General features: G+C 36.4%; 1 protein-coding gene across 2 annotated transcripts; it reads right to left on the bottom strand.

Annotated features, from left to right (window-relative positions):
- Window positions 1-6,707: 6,707 nt before the first annotated feature.
- LOC127867695 (uncharacterized) lies at window positions 6,708-15,357 on the bottom strand. Of its 2 annotated transcripts, none has more exons than XM_052409029.1 (9): window positions 15,255-15,357; window positions 14,502-14,547; window positions 13,774-13,865; window positions 11,665-11,736; window positions 10,239-10,341; window positions 10,012-10,109; window positions 8,851-8,922; window positions 8,130-8,262; window positions 6,708-6,856 (listed from the first exon to the last, which is right to left on the bottom strand). In XM_052409029.1, the coding sequence occupies exons 2-9, from the start codon at window positions 14,539-14,541 to the stop codon at window positions 6,744-6,746; spliced, it is 723 nt and encodes a 240-aa protein (XP_052264989.1). In that variant the 5' UTR covers window positions 14,542-14,547; window positions 15,255-15,357; the 3' UTR covers window positions 6,708-6,743. The 2 variants fall into 2 exon arrangements, with proteins under 2 accessions (XP_052264989.1, XP_052264988.1); XM_052409028.1 differs by lacking the exon at window positions 15,255-15,357 and adding an exon at window positions 14,864-15,003.
- Window positions 15,358-16,287: the final 930 nt, after the last annotated feature.

Raw genomic sequence — 16,287 nt, 5'->3', positions numbered from 1 at the left:
AACGGTTGCGATAGACACCTATAAATTGTTAGATGCCCATAATATCACTTTAACTGTTCTTGTTAATTTAATCTGTTTATATCTTGTGGACGCACCATTCTTCGATGTCATCCACATCGACTGATGTGGATAGGTAATATTCATTTATAGTTATTTCACTACAAATGGCGCTGCGAGTTCCGAACTTGACGCATGTTTGATTTTTAAAAGTCAGATATTTTGACTAGGCAAATTTTCAAGAATAATTGTCATTGTCTGTTTACTTAAAAACTGCATATTCTTTTATTAAATGAGTATTTCGTCATTGCAATTTAAGCATCAGTGATCGTATTAAGCCGATTTCGTCGTCGGAATTTGTCAGATAATTTGTTGACTTCGACGTTTGGGTGATTGCGTACGATTGCGGTCATGTGAACCGTGTAACTGCCTTATCTGTGTTTTCAATTTTTTGGTTTTCCATTTTGAATGTGCGGGATTGCTAGTGCCAATGTTCATCACGCGATTAAATTTAGAGCAGTGTTTGTTTACATTGCCCTGTCGTATCTACTCACTGCAATTCGATTGGGATTTTAGTCAAAAAATCTGCAGTGAAAAATTGCAATTTATTCAGTGAGGGAGAGAGTGAATCTCGTCCATTTCTCTTAAGTAGTTATAAACTCAAAGAGATTACTTATCAATTACGAGTTATACGATTCGTAATTTAATCAGGATTTAACTAATACTTTAACTTGTTATCTATTACTAATTTTTATGGTTTTTGAAATATTAAATCAAATTGCCACATTGTTTTTTTTCATATTCAATGCCAGTTTCAAGATTAAAAGGCATTTGAATATTTGAACCATGTAATTACCCCATATTTGCCCAATTTGCCATTCATATTAAGCTGTCTATACATTTGTACGGTGATTGGTTTGCCTATAGTCAGGGGAATCACCACATTGCTATCAATTCAGTTTCTCGCTTGAGTAAAGTATTTCTCTACTAAATTTATTTGTGATAGTTTCCCATTTTCAGCATTATTAATGCTTATTGGTAAGACTTATTGGTGATGTTTATACTTAATTGAGTCCATATATTTTGCCCTTGTTTATCATATGATGCTGTGACCCGTGTTGAATCACACAATTTTCCTACTAAAACTTCGAGTGTTTTCCTACAGGAAGTGTCCAACCTGTAGCGAAGACAAATACTAACAATTTCACTAGTTGTTAATATTATATAATAACTGGAGAATTTCTGACATTATATTTTATTAGTAAAATGTTACATTGATTTGTGATTCAAGTGTGGCCAGTTTATTATTGTACGAGTTACTTAGTGTGTGCTATTTGCATTAATCAATATACCAGTCATATTAATATTGCTGTTTTTGGTATCTTTCTCAAATAATGTGTCCACGATATATTGTAACGGTTTTGTTGGAATCCCGTATATATTCTTAACTGACTTCATAAGTGCACCCATTGTTAACATATATTACCATAGTCCCTCAAATAAATTAATATAATTCTTATACTATTCAACTTAGTGAGTTAATTTTTATACCAGAAGTTTGCAGTAGTTGTAATTTAGTTTAGTTGTTTAACAATTCAGTAACTTGACTACATTAGCCAATGTGCATGATGGATGGACATCTCAAATTTTGCCTTGGTTACATCTACTTAGCATTTGATGTAGGTCATGTTTGGGTTCAGTACATCTGATTCTAGGCCTGACTCTGAGCATAGATATAATGAGGAGGGGGGTTGGTATGGAGAGGCTAGTGGACCAGTCAGTGAACCGGTCGATGAGCAATATCTGGCTGTGAAACTGACACCAGTGGCATGGGAGGCGCAGCCTGTGCAATATCAGGCGGTGGCGCATATGTCGGTTACCCATGGTGTTGAGTCGGGTTAATACCAGGCAATGACTCAGACGCCCATGGCACATGACGTGTACCCTGTACAGTACCATGCCATAGCGAAGGAGGCACAGCCTGTTCACTACAAGCTCACACATGGCGCTCAGTCAGGTCAATACCAGGCGTTGACTCAGGTGCCCGTGGCACATGGGGTATACCCTGTATAGTACCATGCCATGACACAGGAGGCACAGCCTGTTCAGTACCAGCTCACACATGGCGTGCAGTCAGTTCAATACCAGGCGGTGACTCAGGTACCTGTGGCACATGGGACGTACCCCGTGCAATACCATGCAAAGGGGCACAGTCTATGCCGTATCAGGTCATAACGCAGTTACCAGTTTCACAAGGTGGCCATTATATGTTAGTGGGTGGTCAGGGTCAAATGACCCTGTTAACCAACCTCACTTGCCTTATATGTTTCCACCAAGACAGTCGGGGGTATGTAACCTCTACACCGGTGGTACCTGCACCACAGGTTGACAGGAGCGGGGCAACCTTTATCTAGTATCGCAGAATGTTGTTAATACAACGCGAGGTGTTAGCGATAACGTTACGGCACCCTTTGGCCATAGAGCCTTGCCTTCTGGCCAGCAGAAGTCTAGGATGTAATCGCTGCCTAAGGCGCTAATATATGATGGTCGGGGAAGCTGGCAGGCCTTTCTTCCCAAATTTGAAAAGTTCACCACTTTTTTGAGTGGGAGGATAGGGAGAAGAGAGATTACTAGTGTCTCTGCTTGACTGATAAGGCAAGTAAATACTTTGCCTTGGTGATAGATATGGAGGTTGAGCTAAATTAGTTGGAGGTGGTAGACAAGCTAGAGAGGCGTTTTGGTTACCGCGACTTGCCAGAGACGGCAAGGGTAACCTTCAACAGTGCTAGGCAATGAGATGATTAATCGGTCGATGACTGGGCCGACAGGGTGTTCATATAGAGACTAGCCCGAGGCTTATATGTTGCAAGAATCCATATTAAGACTTTGCATGGGTGCTAGGGAGAAAGAAGCGGGCGACCTAGTCATAAATCAGAGACCCGTGTCTATAGAGCAAGCTATTGACCAGCTGAAGTCGTTCATTCACACTCAAGGCTTTATGTATCAACCAATTTTGGTACGGACAGTGGAGTGTGCAGGGCTGGTCAAGGTGGTAGGGGTGAATGTGGCATCGGAAAGAAGGCTTGTAGAAGGGGTGGTGGCCGTGGAGAGAAAGGAGGACATGTTAGATGATAAGATGGACGTCTGTATGGGGATGCTTGACCAGCATTTGGCAAGGCCCACCAGAAGTCCATCGCAATCTCCAGTCAGGCAGCAATGTTTCAATTGCAAAGAAATAGGGCACTTGTCTCAAGAATGTCCAAATTGTATCCAAAACGATAAGGGCCTAACGTTAATAATCGAGCAGATCAAATCAATGTCCCGGATCGATGCAAGTGTGAACGGCTTTGCAATACAGGCGGTAATAAATACGGCGGCTGAGAATACCCTGTCCTCGGACCGGGTAGTTGCTCAGTTGCCGGAAAAGGTTGCGATGTTGGAACAGGTGCTCGAGTTGATTGTATTGCGAAAAGATAGAGCCACTATTGACGTAGTGGGGGCCGCCTTGGGTTTAGGTGGCCAGGTGAACTCTATGGCACAAGAAAGGGGTTTAGGAAGAGGAAAGTTTATGCTTCGGGGTTCACTGAGGCGAGTTGTGGTGAAGGCGGTGAGCGATTTCCGATTTATTCAGGAATGGCTCACGCACGGAACTGATCCACTTACCTGGTAATTTATATGCTTTGACGAACTTAAAAGAGAGCAGGTTCAATGTCAATCGCGACCGACTGAATTATGACCGACTGCAAATTTGTAAATTTGATTATTTTCCTGCATATGTGGTGCGTGAGCAAGAGATTTGTGGTCTAATGGAGGTTTGGCAAGATAAGCCAGCCTGTATACAACGTACTGTGCGTGTATGGGTCTTGACGATGGATCGTTTATGATTGTCCGCGACGGGTTTATTTGACTCGCGCAAGCTAGCGGTGTAATAGTGGGGGCTCAGGCAATGGCATGGACTCAAGTGGCAGGGTCGATGCCGGAGTCCTGGTAGAAGACGGTGACTTGAGCAAAGTGATGGATAATCATTATAGGATGGCGCAACCATTTGGGGCGCCCTGTAAGTTGTGCGAGATGGTAGATGCGGTCAGTTTTATGACCGACATTTACTGAGGGTTGTGCGTGCTGCGGTCAGTTTTATGACCGACATTTACCGAGGGTTTGCGAGATGCGGTCAATATCATGGCCGACATTGTTCGAGCTTGTACTAGATGCGGTCTGTTGTACGACCGACATTTAATGAGGTTGTGCGGTCAATTTTATGGCCGACATTGTTCACGGTTGAGCTAGATGCGGTGATTGCCGTTTATCACCTGTCTCTCTGTCTCTGCCTCTCTGTCTCTCCTATTTGTATAAAAAGTCTGTGTTGTTGATCGCATTTTTCTATTCCGATAATCTTTAAAATTTTCGTTTCAAATAATAAATGATTTACAAGGATGTCTTCCATGACGACTTATGTTTCTTTCCATTACCATTTAATGTTACCTAAGAATTCATATATTTAAGCGTGTATTTTTTTATTACAATGTCTTCTGTAACTTTATAGGTTACAACGGATTGAAAAGTAAGGAAACACCCTCCAGAATATTTGCGGTTTTTATGAACGAAATGGTTTCAGTTTAAACAAAACCATCACTTACTTATATTTGATATATTGACAGAATGTCACATAAGAACATACGTTTTAACTCAAACTTAAACCAATTGGTGATGGCTTATAGAAGCAAACGACATCAACATGACTTGGTGACTATAACAAAGAAAAAAACATTTGCTTAAAAAGTCTATGTACCACGGGCTTTAGTGAGTTTTGACACACCGTGCATGGTTTTAACAAACTATATTTGGGACCAGGATACGATATAACCTGACAAACAGTATACGTCTTGACCATGGAATTCAGAGAAGACGTACAAAATAATGTTCGATATATGTCTAAAATATCGAACCTAGGCTTTGACTCTAACGACATACTTTGCAAACATATGACACACTATACATATTTAGAAATAAAGACGATTTTTAAACTTTTACAATACAGCAAACAATTATTACCAGAAACTCTACTTGGACATAAACATCCTTTTCCTTATTAACTACTTCATAAACTAACTATAATATACATACAATCATTAAAACTTGGATCACGGTAATGTAAAACCGTGTGATTGTCTGTGTTGGGGGATGGTTTTTGTGCTAGGCAACCTCACATCTACCACATAACTAACCACAAACAAAAAGCGTTTAAAGCAGTGCCGGGTAAGCGACGTTGAGGCCAATAGACAAACTTTTAGGGCCCTGCCCAAGCCCCTGGTCGGCATTGAAATTGCAAGAACGCCAGTGCCAAGTCAATTTTACTCGTTTTAATTGGCCTACCCGTGTCAAGGCTGGCAAGGCTTGAAATCTTACAATTTCCGTGTATAGGTATAAAATGTCAATTACGACTTTGTGATTATAAGATGAAGACTTTAAGAAAACTATAACTGTTGTCTCTTTATTTAAGAATAAAACGTATTTTCTTGAAAGAAATACTATGAAACATAAAATAAGATCTCCGATAGGTATTTACCGTTCGGTCCGTTCCGTACTGTAATTTACCATTAACACATTAACAATTATCAGTATCTGTTTAAGTTATTAATAATGATTTAATAACCTTTTAAAAGTCTTCTGACTTAATTTCACAGACGTTTGCAATATCTTAAAAGTCAATAATCTGCAAAAGTCTTTTTCAGTGGCTATAATGGAAAAGGCAATGTATCGTTATTGCGTCATTAAAGCTAGATTGTTTTTTCTAAATGTTCTATTTGAAAAAGATAAGTACACCGGTTGCGTTCGTCATCATTAATTCAACAGTTCGTGAGCATCTTTAAATTTTAAGTGCAGATAAAGCGTAAGGGAATATGGACTGAACAAAACATTCTTTTGTCACGGTCTCATCGGGCCCCTAAAAATCGCAGGGCCCATAGGCAGTTGCCTACTCTCCCTAATCGGTAATCCGGGACTGGTCTAAAGTAGTCTCAATCAAGTGTACTTATACAGAGAAAACACATGACTGTTAACGCGTGAATCAAATACTACGCACATAATATCAATGGCGTGTTTGATTTCTACGGCGATTTAAGTTTTACGGTGATTCAAATGATTTGAATGAACTGTGTAGAGGACCCTTTTGTAATAACACATACTCAATATCCAAGCTATGTGCCCTGTAGTTCAAGAGAAAAAGATTCTTAATTATATGTCGTTATATAGATTATTATAAACGATAACAACCTAAGCGTGGACAATATTTACCTTCGAGGAAAGCTTTGAACAGATTTACTATACTACCTCTATACAAGTGCCCACATAAAATCTATTACACTTTTCGGCCTTGTTGTTTTGTATAAACAGTTTAAAGATAAGGTTTTGCTTATAAGGCTTCATAGTGTGTATTAACAATATAGCGGCATGAAAAATATAGAAGAGTATCGATATATGATGTTAAATAACAAATTGCAAATATAAGATCCTTGCAACCCGCAAGAAGATCCTTGTGTGTTCGGATGAGAAATTGTTTTCCTTGTCATTAAGTATTGAAATTAGTATTAACCTAGGTTTGAATCAGTACGGAAGCATCAGTCACCTTATGTAAGGCAGTGGCCCATGATGACAGTGGATGTAATCACTTCCCGTGTAAGTACAAATAGGAGCACAACAACACATTTCAATTAGCCTTGCAATTGTGTATTTGTGGACATCAGAGGTTAACATAAACCACAGTAGTGTAGACATCCTGCGTTAGTAGCCATCGTCTTATCGCCACAGATGTAGGCAGCTGCCAACTTGCATGTTTCAGGAGTTGAGGCGTCCTTACACACTGTAATTTAAACCAGAAACCAAACTAAACTAAAGTATTCTTATTTCAAGTATCCAAAGTGTTTATCATGTTTGATCACATACACCTGTCACCTTTACTTGTCTCATACAATATTGAAAAGAACAAATTTCTAAACTCACCTTTATTTAAATGAGTTTCATATCAGAACGTATGATATTGTGTTACACTTCTAAACCTTTTTTTAAGATAAACTTATATCACAACATATAACCAAGACTAGCTTAATAAACGAACAGTTAATGAATGCAACTAAGGTTTGTGATTTTACAAAATAAAAGTGACTTAACCCATGCATACAAGATTCATTTTAAAAATCGACTTGTTATGAATCATTTTCTGTTCTTGTTGAACTGAATTATTTGGTACAATTTCAATATATTTTTAATTGCGTCTATTGCAATAGTTATACAACTTTACCGACACAACAACATTTTTAGACTATATATTTACGATAGTGATCAGAATACATCTAAAGATATAATATATCAAGATAAGAACGAAAATAAAATAAGATTTTCATAATATTAGATAAACATTTTATATATTGTGTTTATAGATATTGATAAATTCGAAAACAAAAAAATAAAATTAATAATGCAGCAAAATGTAGCGTTATTTATCAATGTTTATTTTATAGAGCTTTGCTAGCTTTTAGTTTACGTTTAGACAGGCAGAACTAGTGCGTGTTCATCCGTTGTTGTTTTGTCAATAGGTTCGCGGTTTTGTTTAATCAGGCGCTTTTTATCAACAGTAAAATTAAAATGGTGGATTGTTAAACGAAATTAATCGTGTATGCCTTTAATACAAGCCATGTTTATAAGGTCGAGAATATACAGGTTTTATTACTTGACGATTATGTTAATACTGATGGTCATCTAAATGACAATGAAGCCTATATGGAAATTAAATATGTTTACTAAACCGATTTTTTTTTCAAGTAAAACGTGTGAAGTGGCAAATTTAAAGGGACTTTTTACGTACGATATTTTACAGAACCATTAATGTCGATGCGTTGTTCGTACCAATTGTTTGCTTTTGTCAATTCAAAGCTAAGCTATTTCTGGTTCGCTTTATCTATTTCAAGGGTAAGTTAGTTGTAGTCCCTAACTTTGTTAATCGATAAGATCAATTCAACACGGTAAAACTTATGCGTATTCCAAAACCTGCATTGTTTACAAGCTTGCTCTATCGCATTAAGGTATCTTCTAGCATGATTAGGTTTTTTAAAAACAGTAGAAACAATATCAGATACCTTGCACAATAGGTGTCGCTAGGTTGCACCTGTTATTACACAGGTCACCGCTACAGCAGTTGAAACACGAGCCATTGGCGCCGGTGATATGCAAGTTTTCCGCAGCTAGCCTTGCTAGTGCTCTGTCACATGCCTATTATTGAACACAAATAAAGTATCGGTGAATGTGCTGTGAGAACAGGGAAATATCCGGTAAGTTTCCACGTCAGTCATGAGTTTTGAAATGAAAAGTGGATGGTACCCGCTAATAGTGAATGCACCAATTAAAAGCCAATACTTGCCCTAAATAGGAAGTATCCTTCTCCTTGTTATTAAACATATTTTCATTCGTTTTTCGCCCGTAAAGGTATCAACAATTCTATAAGATAAATTCTCTGGTATTTTTAGCATTTGATATTGCGAATTTTAGCATTTGACAATTTCGAATCGTAAAACATGCAACTTGCCAATACTTGGTATCGACGTACATGTAGGCTTTGGTCTTCCTTTAAAACTAATAAAACTATCGAATTTGTACGTGACATAAGTCCTACAAAACTATGGTGGACTTTCGATACGGTCTTGACTTCAGTGAGTCGAGTCAGTTTCTACAAAACCTGTTAGGTGAATTATATAAGAAAGTTGTATTCAATCATATATGAGCATTTAATTTATAAATAAATATGTGTTTTTTTTTTCATTTGCGAGTCAGTAGACACGCCTAACCAAACATGATACTTACGTTTTTCTCCAGGAGGCTAGTAGCATAAAACAAAGTACCCTGGAGTGACAATCTCATTGATTCTGTACAGACCTGTAGCAATAATTGGAACAGTGATTATAGTATCTTATTATATTATTTATTTTGATTTTGATTTTTAAAAATGGGGGGGGGGCGAGGTGCGGGGCTGTTGAAATGCATTGTCACGGCAGTAAATTTGTTGAAAAATGAATCGTTCAACCATTGAAGACACTAATACATGTGTATAGTGATCATACCAATACGATCGGAGTGTGTGTTACTCATTACTATCACACTTTGACTTTTTTTTTTAAAGTACGTAATATCTTCGAATTTTTATTGTGGTTTATAACTGAAGCAAATTCGGCTATAAGTTATTATTTGACGAAATCCTAAAGCATCACATTACAACGTACAAGACCATGACTCGTCCCAATTGATTTCCATTTTATTTATTGTAAATTACTGTTTCACTCGCGCATGTTATCTTTATACTATTAGTTGATTAATATTTTAAAAGATAAAGTGTTCTCTATAATCGGTTGGTTGGAAACTGGTTCCTCGCAGTGGTACTCGGCAAATAGGAACTTGTGATAAACAGTATGTATTGTAAAGGAAACAATCCAATCGATATGACACAACATTAGAGCATTTGTTTTGCGACATAAACAATGATAATAAATCCTGAGTACTAACGTGTGACACAAACATTGTTGAACGCACAAGTCGCGTCTCGAAACATAATGCGGGATTGTTGTCAAACAGGCACACAACATTAAATGTTAGAAGAACCATTTAAACGCAAATATAAGACGTTCATAATAAAGGCTCTTTTGCAAAAGCATCAATGAAGCTTTTTTCTACAAAATGACTTGCCTGGGTGAAATAATAACATAACAGTTATTCACTTTATCAATTATTGTTTGAAAATTGTTGCATATCTTATAATATCACTCAACTCACTAAATAACAAGGTAGTGTATATGCCTTCATACGGATAAAATGATGTCAAATAAGTTTACGGCACGACTGTATATTTATACGATTTTTCGATATATACAAATCTTTACACTTGCTACACATTGTTGATACATGCATTTTTATTATTAAATCGTACTAGTAGATTTGAAAACATAGTGTATTTTACAGTAAAGAAAATACCTGATCATGTGATGCCTCTATAATTCTGTCACAATAGTCTCCTTGGTTCAATCCTTCTGGACAATCGTAACACATGGGGCCTCGATTGGGAGAATATCCTTAAAATATAAGATTTTGTATGAAGAGGTATCAAATCATTATCTTAGATATAATCATAATAAATTATGGAACTTTGATACTTGTATCATATTAATACCTATGAAACGGGTTTTAATGGTTAAAATTACCTGTGCCCCCACAAAGTGAGGCCTGACACAAGTTGTGGTCGCAGCACTGGGAACAAAACGCTGCTTCGGTCCGTTTTCCAACAGTCGTTGCGGTGAAGCATTTCTGACACAAAACATATTGAAATATGAATAATATATATTATGACAGATCTGATTTACGGGTTAAGTACAAAAAATAAATAATAGGTTGATATAAATATACTTATTTTTTGAAACAATAAGTGTATATGTTTGTTTGTTTGTATCTTAAAGTATGAATTCATATATATGAATAAACTTCTGTGTTCATGTACCGAAATATACAATACGAATGAATTGCGAGATGAAGTCACTATGTGAACAATTGATGGACGACCTGAATTATATATGAGCCGTGCTCTGTGAAAAGGGCGTTAAATGCATGTGTGTAAAGTGTCGTCCCAGATTAGCCTGTGCAGTCTACACAGGCTTATATGGAAAGACACTTACCGCCTAAACTGGATTTTTGCTGTAAACGAAAAATATAATAAAGGCGGAAAGTGTCGTCCCTGATTAGCCTGTACGGACTGAACAGGCTAATCTGGGACGACATTTTACGCACCTGTTCTAAACCCAATTATCACAGAGCACGGCAAATATATAAGATACTAGTAGTAGAGCCAGGGTTGCGATTTTTAGAAGTGAAGCTATATTTTATTAAAATTCACCTGAAAGCTGTTCGGCAAAGAAATTAAAGACTCGGTGAAACCATATCAACACTTTCGATAAAATATCAAGTTTCGTGATCATATCTTGCATTCCTATCGAATCATTTCACAATTGCCTGTCAGACGAACTGATTAAGACGGGGAATTGTTGATAAACAAATACATAGCGAACCTATAGTCAAGTTTATATAAGCATGTAAACGATAATTTAGTAATACTTTTTTTTAAACTTTTTTTCGCGTGATATTTTCCCTCTTGGGAAACAAAACGGTTGTGTAATCCTCACATTTATCAAGTTTTATTTAAGTATCTTCATTTTTTAGAAATTGCATTACGCAGGTTTGTTTACGGATGGAAGGACATGTGGACAATATTAAGATTAATAATAAATATTTGCTAATGAAACATTCTGATCTCACTTATTCTGCAATAGTTATCTCACTTATTCTGCAATAGTTATCTCACTTATTCTGCAATAATTATCTCACTTATTCTGCAATAGTTATCTCACCTATTCTGCAATAGTAATCTCGCTTATTCTGCAATAGTTATCTCACTTATTCTGCAATAGTTATCTCACTTGTTCTGCAATAGTTATCTCACTTATTCTGCAGTAGTTATCTCACTTATTCTGCAATAGTTATCTCACTTATTCTGCAATAATTTTCTCACTTATTCTGCAATAGTAACACATGCTTATACATACGCTTACCGTGTACAAAATACAATTATCAACTCACTTGACGTTCCCTGCATCCGCCTTGATATAACGCGTGCCCATTACTCGAGTTACGTCCTTCTAAATAGCATACCTATAATAAAACTAACGATCATTCTGAAAAGAATATTTAGTGCTATGGCTGGGTTTCCATGCATCCGTGTCCGCGTTCGCGTTCCGTGTCCGCGTTCCGTATACGGACACAGATTATCGATTCGATACATCCGCTTATTATTTTAGCCTTTCCGTGTAAAAAGCTCGTTCCAAACGTGGTGGTACTTGTATTAGGATGTCGTTATTAGAAGAGCACACATTTTTTTATGATGACTGCTGCGGCAGTACTGCATGTTAGTAGACGGAAACGCAGACATAGGTACTGGAAACGTGCCATCATAAGAAACCGTGAAACTTACGGCACAGTCTGCCGTCTTGTTAGAGAATTAGAGCTGAACGATGAAGAGTTCAGGACCTATTTCGCGGACGAAAAATGCGGACGCGGAACGCGGATAATGGAATAGCTCCAACAGATTTCAGCCAGTTCGCGGACTCGGCAACACGGACACGGAACGCGGACACTGAGACATGGAAACCCGACCTATACGGCTTAGAAGAATATTTGAGATGCGCTTTCAACATATACGTGAACATATATGTTTACAAATGACCAATATCCGTGTTATACTACTATTACATATTGACATAAAAAGGAATCAAATAGCAGTATGGAATATTTTTTTATCCCATCATCAGACGTTCATTGTCGAAATAAACCAGTGACTGTGGAATATATTTTCCTTTATTTCGGCAATGCTGAAATATAGCTGTCACGCGCGGAGGACTCTTATATGTGTGGAGGATGGTCATATTACTCGGAATCAACTATAAAGTAATCATTTTTAGTAAAATCGAAACAGATTCAACAAAACAAACAATTTGGTACCAAGATGTTATATATTTTAAACGCAAAATGCAACACAAACAGCAAAAAAAATTTTTTTTACAAATATTAAGTGCTCGTGCTCATGGCGTCATTATTAACACGTCAAACGACAAAAGTCATATTCTTTCCCGATAAAGCTGCAGTTTTTTAGTATTTTTTCCATTAATTCTTTTAAATCGGGGACGCAGAGGTATGATACACAGAAAAACAGGTTAGTGCCTGATCTTTTTGTAATATATCAGGCTCGGCACGAATAAAATAATAAAACAATCTTTGCTTAAAATAACTTTGGGATTTTCAGTGTAGTTCTATTTTCCTATTCTATTTGTAAAGAAATAATTGACGACTAAAAAATTGATGGGATAAATCAAATACTAGGTCGGTGCCGAATAAAGCGAAGTTTATTTTGCTCGGCCCGAAAATCTGAACCAATCGCCAAGGCTCGTGGTTCAGATTTTCTAAGCCTCGCAAAATAAACTTCGCTTTATTCGGCACCGACCTAGTATTCTCTTTATACAGTACTGATCAACAAAGCGATAAGTCACCACACTTCTACGTCGTAAGTAATGTGTAGCATTTTTATCATAAAATGGACTAAGTCACAACTAAGAGGACGATTGTTATAATAATTCTCATAGATTCCGAAAAGGATGAACATGTACATATTATGTATAAACAATAAAACATTAAACTATTGAAGAAGAACTATGTAAAAAATATTGATCAGTGATCATCATTTGAAATCAGTAACAAAGAATTCGTATCACTTTTCCTCGATATTTTGTAACATACGTTGTGTACTAATATACTGTTAATGTTTCACATTTAAAATCTTAAGCATGATGGGTGCAGTGGTAGCGCATGAGCTTCTGTTCCAAAAGTACCAGGTTCGAATCCAGGGAAAGTAAACTTTAAGGCACGAATCTACATGTATATTTGGAACATAAGCTTATTTCTATTGAATTAATAAAACTTATTGTATCCCACTGCAAGTTGTTTTTAAAATATTGTATCAGTGACTGCCAAATGGATAATTATTATTTTGGCTCAAAACTGTCGGTTCTATGTGTAATGACCTAAAATAATTAATGGCGTTATGTTTATTAATAAGACTTTATAGATAGCGTCATAGTCATAAACTAAGGGCACTAACTCATGTAACGGGACTGCTAAAGGCATGCATATGTATACCTCGTGTGATCCACACGTTTCGATGTATGGGCAATCACGTATGCTCGAGACGTGGTCACAAACGAGACACACTAGTCCGAGTGCTGTTGGAGCTGTTGAACAAACACACAAAACGAAACGGAATGAATCGCCATAAAGTATTGGTTATAGATCCGAGAAGGCGTTTATGAGTCCGTATTGATACATTTCATTCGTAATGATATTTCGTCTAATATATCATTTTTAGCTCTCGAGAGAAGTGTCCAAGTGAAAATGTTCTTTCACATATTTTTTTTAAGTTATAACATACTATACATTTTAAGCCGTCGTTATACAGCTTTAAATCGGCAACTACGCGGCACATTTCATACATATAATTACCTTTATATTGTTGATTATGTTATTTGTACATTGCAATTAAAATTTAAAGAAAACAAAATATATACCAGATCCAGGTATTAAATATTCCGATCTTGTTGATTACAAACAGTAATCGTCGACCTTAACAGGACATACTGGGAACATGCATTAACTTTTGTTATATTTAAAAGTCTAAAACTGACTTTTGCTTTTGTTATGGCATATGAAACATAAACACGTTTTTGTTGCTATGTATAACCGTTATAAAGTACATATCTCTTATTCAGTAACAACACACTTCTCATTTATTAAACAATTTCACACTATATATTAATAAGATTTGATAGTCACAAAGATAAATTATACGTAAAGGCTAAACATAATCGTACCTTTCAATGCTATAAGAACTAACCCTGCAAAATGTAGCATGTTGCTCTGAAAAAAAGTTGTGCATTTTTATATTCATGTCATCTATATTCATGTTGTACCTAAGTAAGCAATTGCTTTTACTGGCTGTAACATATGAACACAAACACAAACAGATGTGTGCGTAACTTCAGAAAAAGCTTTTTTACCCATGGTTCCACGTAATTGTTATCAGAAATAAGAAAGCTCATCGAAACCGTGCATACAATAAAACATTCTGAATTGCATGTAACTTAAATGCTGTCAGCCTCCAGGATTCTATATTTTAACCTCCAGAGTTCTACATCTTAGACGTTTTGAACGGTTAGATATAAGACATATATACCTTTACCCTACACATCCAACACGGGTTTAAAGTTATGCTTAATATTTTAACAAAAACATTCGACCATATGTTAAAAGCATAGCCATTTAGGAGATAAGGTAAAATGTACTAGTTTAAGTGTCGAGTGATTTGATAAGCTGAATCTGTAACGCGACATAAACACATCATCTGGGATGTCGTCTAACAAAACACGGGGCGTAAAGCGTCTTACTCGGCGTTTACGCACAACAAACGCGGCGTCCATTTTGGTTTTGCCGTCACTGCGACTGCTCATAACGTCTCATAAACTTACGACAGTATTCTACGATATCGTAAAATACGAAAGATTATTGAAACGCAAAAAGGTAAGTTGCGATGAGCGCAACTAGTTAACGAGTCTAAACATACTTACGAGAGCTTATTGAAACGGTCCCCTGGTGGGACATCTTATCTTTCGTTTTCGTCACGGGCAGACATATATTGTAGTAAAATGGCGTTATCTTTATGACGTTTTCATTCTGGGTCACAACAGGTAAGGTTGTCATCCATGCTTGTCAATATTGATAATTTCAATTAAAGCTATATTCGCAATATTTTAATGTCGTTCCTTTTCCTCAGTGCGTGCAATTCAATTTAAGCCTTATCTCAATATTTCAATGTCATTCCAATTCCTACGTGCATGAAGCATCACGTTTTTTAAAATCTACAATCTACTTCACTCATGATACTAAGCGATAGACTTGCATATTTAGCGCATCTGAACATCTACCGATATGTTATCCAAATGCTTTTAATTCGGAAAACATAAACTTTAAAGATATGCCCTTAGGACACGGATGCCGTCACATTCCACTCGTGTCTTTAATTTAATAACAGCGCTTAATTTAGCATAATCCACACATTCACATAGTGAATAACAAGGAAATATCAGAATAGCAGTTTTCCTTTTCGAGTAATTCCGAATGTATATATATTTTGCTTTTTAACAAAAGAGTCAACCATCGTGTTTGTATCGCAGGCCGATAAATATGTACACGCTTATCAATCATTATGGCAAAAATACTGTTTGATGTCAGCGTATCAAGATAAAAGATAAAAAGAACAAGGATAATTACACAAGCAGTGTTACTTTTCGATTGATTCCGAAATACAATATATATATTGTTTTTTGTAGATATGGACAATAACTTTGCTTTTATCGCAGGCCGATTTATACGTATAATTTTATCATTCGAACATCACCAGTGTTTGATGTCGACACAAAACAAGATAAAAAAATAAAAATGGCTTAATATAGGCCGCGAATCTGCTTAGGTAACACATTAAATAATACACCAAAATACCTAGTTGCGAAAGGCTGGTGAGATAATTAAAAAGTGTCATCATTGTAACCTGTTATTAAAATGTGACGAATCTTCCATTTTTAGCCATTTTTAGTTTATATC

Source organism: Dreissena polymorpha, chromosome 2, assembly GCF_020536995.1.
Source record: "Dreissena polymorpha isolate Duluth1 chromosome 2, UMN_Dpol_1.0, whole genome shotgun sequence".
In the NCBI taxonomy this organism is placed as follows: domain Eukaryota; kingdom Metazoa; phylum Mollusca; class Bivalvia; order Myida; family Dreissenidae; genus Dreissena; species Dreissena polymorpha.
This window is presented reverse-complemented; position numbering and strand designations above follow the sequence as displayed.

Excerpts from the sequence above, each read along its gene's own strand:
- LOC127867695 (XM_052409028.1), bottom strand. Across the intron at positions 11,737-13,773 it reads AAACGTGTGGATCACACGAG|GTATGCTATTTAGAAGGACG; the intron begins GTATACATATGC and ends GTTTTATTATAG. Across the intron at positions 6,857-8,129 it reads AGCGACACCTATTGTGCAAG|TGTGTAAGGACGCCTCAACT; the intron begins GTATCTGATATT and ends TTTAAATTACAG.